Genomic DNA, 3,638 nt, shown 5'->3' with positions numbered 1-3,638 from the left:
ATCAGCCCTGCAAAAGTAGAACCTTTCATGTGAGTTGAATTTTTGGTTTCAGAGAAATATGCATCTTAGCCAAGATTGAGTAAATCTAAAGTCCACCACACCCGGCTAATTTTTTTATTTTTTGTAGAGATGGTGTCTCACTCTTCCTCAGGCTGGTCTCGAACTCTCGACCTCAAGTGATCCTTCCACCTCAGCCTCCCAGAGTGCTAGGATTATAGGCATGAGCCACCACACCTACCTACTAATTTTAATTCTTTATCAAAAATGTTTTATCCTGACATCCCTCCCCCATGCCCACCAAGATGCTGGCCACACAGAGAGGCTTTCCCACCCCATGGCTGGAATGTTCCACACTAATAATGAGAGTGAACCTACAATGACATGTTTGGACCTAGAAAGAACCTTGGAGACCATTTAGTCCAGTGGTTTTCAAGCTTTTTCTTTTTTTTAGTAGTACAATGCTTTATTCAATGAAATGTACATAGAACACTAAACTAAAAGACATAAAAGTGACGTTGTGGTAGTTCAGTCTCAGAGGCATCCTGTCTCCCAATCTTCCCCTCACCCCACTCAGCAACCCCGAAGGAACCATCTCATCGAAGCCAACCTCCTCATTTTAAAGGAAATTAGGGCCCAAACAGTTGAAATCACTTGCCCAAGGCCACGTGTGATGATTAGGAGTTGAAAGGCAGAGAGCTTGGCAAGTAAGCACAGACTCTGGAGCCAGAGAGCTTAGGTTTTAACTCCAGCTCGGCCACTTACTGTGTGACCTTGTGCAAGTTACTGAACGTCTCAGTGTCCTCATTATAAATTGGAAATGAGTGGAGTTAGGGTAAGGATTAATTATTAGTACATACAAAGCACATAGGACAGCGCTCACATACAGTCAACACCGTGGGCAGTAACAGTGCCTATGTGATAACTTGTGTCATTGACGGATCCTTTCCATTATAAATAATCATCAAAGTGTTGCTGTCCGGCAGACAGTGGAGATAAGCGCTAAATGTTCTGAGTGATTTTCTATCTCTAGTGGCACTTTGTGTCAGGACTCCGGCTGGCCCAACGTCAGGAGAATGCCTTTGCCATTGTCAATGCCGGGATGAGCGTGAAGTTTGAAGATGGCACAAACATTATCAAGGAACTTCAAATGTTCTACGGAAGCGTTGGCCCCACCATTGTCTCTGCAAGCCAGAGCTGCAAGCAGCTCGTTGGGAGGTACGCCATAGCACATCCAGAACATGAAACTCAGGCCTTTCTAGTGTTAATTTTTTAATGAAAATAGCACTTGGGGGATTTTTTCTGATTATAAAAAAGTATATATGATCATCTAGAAAATTTAAGCTCTGCAGAAAAACATAAAGAAAGTGCAAAGCCACCCAAAAGCCAACCCTTTCAAGCAGTGATTCTTTTATTGCAGGTTTCTGTAATAGGATTAATGCACAAATTACATGGTTTGAGTACATATTATCTTTAAATTTTCACTTTTAATTAACCTGCATAATAAGTCAATGTCTCTCATACTGTGTCCTAAGACATCTGAAAATGTCCTTAAACCACATAAAGAAGATGAAATATTCAAAAAGCTTAAATGGCCTGCCTTGTGTCACTGTCATTGTTTCTAGCATTTGAAAAGTAAGTTTCTAAAATTCTTCCAACTAGTGCTTTTACAATACTTTTATCCACCTGTACACGATTGTCAACAATAAAAACTTAACTTGAGTTTCTTCTCAGATACGAAAATAACTCCATGCTTCCAAAACAGTTATGTAGAAACTTTTATTTGGGAAATACTTTGCAACTATCTTCGATAATTCAGTTATTTACCAAATATTAATTCAGCAAAGTGTATGTGCCAGGCACTGGTCTAGTTGCTGGAGATACCACAGTGAACAAGATAGAAAAAGTCCCAGGTCCAGGAAGCTTTGGTTTTAGTTTTTTGGTTTTTTTTCTTACCCAACCTGTTTGAGGTAAATCAATATTCCCAATATTCCCACTATTCCCAACCAATGAACCTAAAAATAATAATAAAGGAGGACTTGGTAGGGAAAATCTAGGAACCAGTGCATCAGATACTAAAGAAAGTGTTAGGTTTGTTCTGGGTGGGAACCCGAAAAGTACGTATAGGACGGAATGTGGTTAATGGAAAACTTAAGCTTGTGAAACAATAGCCACAGGAGTCTGGAGAGTCTGAAGGTTGTAAATCTAACTCTGACCACAGACAGTTGTGGAGCACCGGCATTCCTATCCCCGCTGATAAGGACGAAGCTACCCACCCCACCCCCATCTCTGCAGGATGAGACCAACATAGGGGTCCCAGAAATTGGTTGTTTGATTACAGCGGCTGTTCTGGCCCAGTTGCTCACTCCCCCCAGAAAAACCCTGTATAAAACCCAAGACTTTCCCCTCCCTCATGGTGGATGCTCTTTCGGCCTCCACCCATCTGCACCCAGATGCTCAAAATAAACAGCATTTTGCTACACATGAAGCTTTGTGTGTCTTCCTCTTGGCTCTGGACCTAATAGAAAGCTAAAGAAATTTTTTGAGGATACTGTGTCTAGACTTCATAGGTGTACAGACTGCACTCCACCTTTCCTTGCCGTATCGGTTTAGTGTCTGTCTTTGCCTCTTTTGTGAAATGTTTATGTTCTTTCCTGCTAGGCAATGGGATGACCAAATGCTGACTGACGCCTGCCGCTGGGTCCTGGATGAGATTTACATTCCACCAGCAGCTAAGGGCGGCATGGTGGAATACAAGCGAACCCTCATCATCAGCTTGCTCTTCAAATTCTACCTCAAAGTGAGGCAAGGACTGAATAAAATGGTAACTGGCTTCCTGTTAATCTTGGTGCCTTGACATTCCGGGCATGAGTCTGCGCATGAAAGACTTTCCCTGTGTGGCTTTGATAATACATTGAGAGTACCTGGGCGGGGCCCTCAGGGGAGTGCTGCTGGCCTCCAACTCTTCCTCCTGGGCCTGCTTTGTTGCTGTCCCGCCCCCTCCCCTACTTCACACCTGGGCTGAGAAGGGGACAGCATTGTTACTCCATTTGCCCTCTAATATGCAATAAATACCAGGCTGACCTACAGTATTGAAAAGCCTTCTGTAAGCAAACTTTAAAATCTTTTCATTTGCCAAAGAAAAGTTTGTTATTAAAATACTTTAATATTTAGAAAATGTGAATAAGACAAAAGGAGGAGAAAAATCTTTTGTATTTCCATCACCCATAGATAACCACTATGAATATTTTGATGTGTATCCTTCCAAACCCTTCATTATGGACATGTATGTATATGTATAACTGTTTGGCGTAGCTTGTTTATTTCACTTAGTAACATAAACATCTTTCAGTGCCATTAAATATTTTTCAGTAATAACATCAAGACATAATGGTTGCATGGCATGTTTATGGATACATATACTATTATTTGATCCATTCCTGATTTTTAGACATTTAAATTGTTTCTAGTTTTGTGTTCACTATTTTTTTCTTACCTAGCCTAGTTTAAAATAAGCAGTGTTTCTCAGAATATGACCCATGATTGTGAATGTACCCTTGATAAACCACAAGGTGATCCCACAATGGCAGACAAACGACTACACCAACATTTCTTTTATGATTGACAGCTTTACCCTGTTC

The 3,638-nt window shown here is 41.1% G+C and overlaps 1 protein-coding gene across 1 annotated transcript in view; it reads left to right on the top strand.

Annotated features, from left to right (window-relative positions):
- Window positions 1–3,638, top strand: part of LOC105819005 (aldehyde oxidase 4-like) — a 102,923-nt gene that overhangs the window by 34,242 nt on the left and 65,043 nt on the right. The window contains exons 14-15 of the mRNA XM_012655162.1: window positions 1,031–1,215; window positions 2,659–2,821. Of these exons, the coding sequence (XP_012510616.1) occupies window positions 1,031–1,215; window positions 2,659–2,821 (348 nt within the window). The remainder of the gene's footprint in view (window positions 1–1,030; window positions 1,216–2,658; window positions 2,822–3,638) is intronic.

This window comes from Propithecus coquereli, unplaced genomic scaffold (genome assembly GCF_000956105.1).
Source record: "Propithecus coquereli isolate 6110/MARCELLA unplaced genomic scaffold, Pcoq_1.0 Scaffold113, whole genome shotgun sequence".
Taxonomy (NCBI): domain Eukaryota; kingdom Metazoa; phylum Chordata; class Mammalia; order Primates; family Indriidae; genus Propithecus; species Propithecus coquereli.
This window is presented reverse-complemented; position numbering and strand designations above follow the sequence as displayed.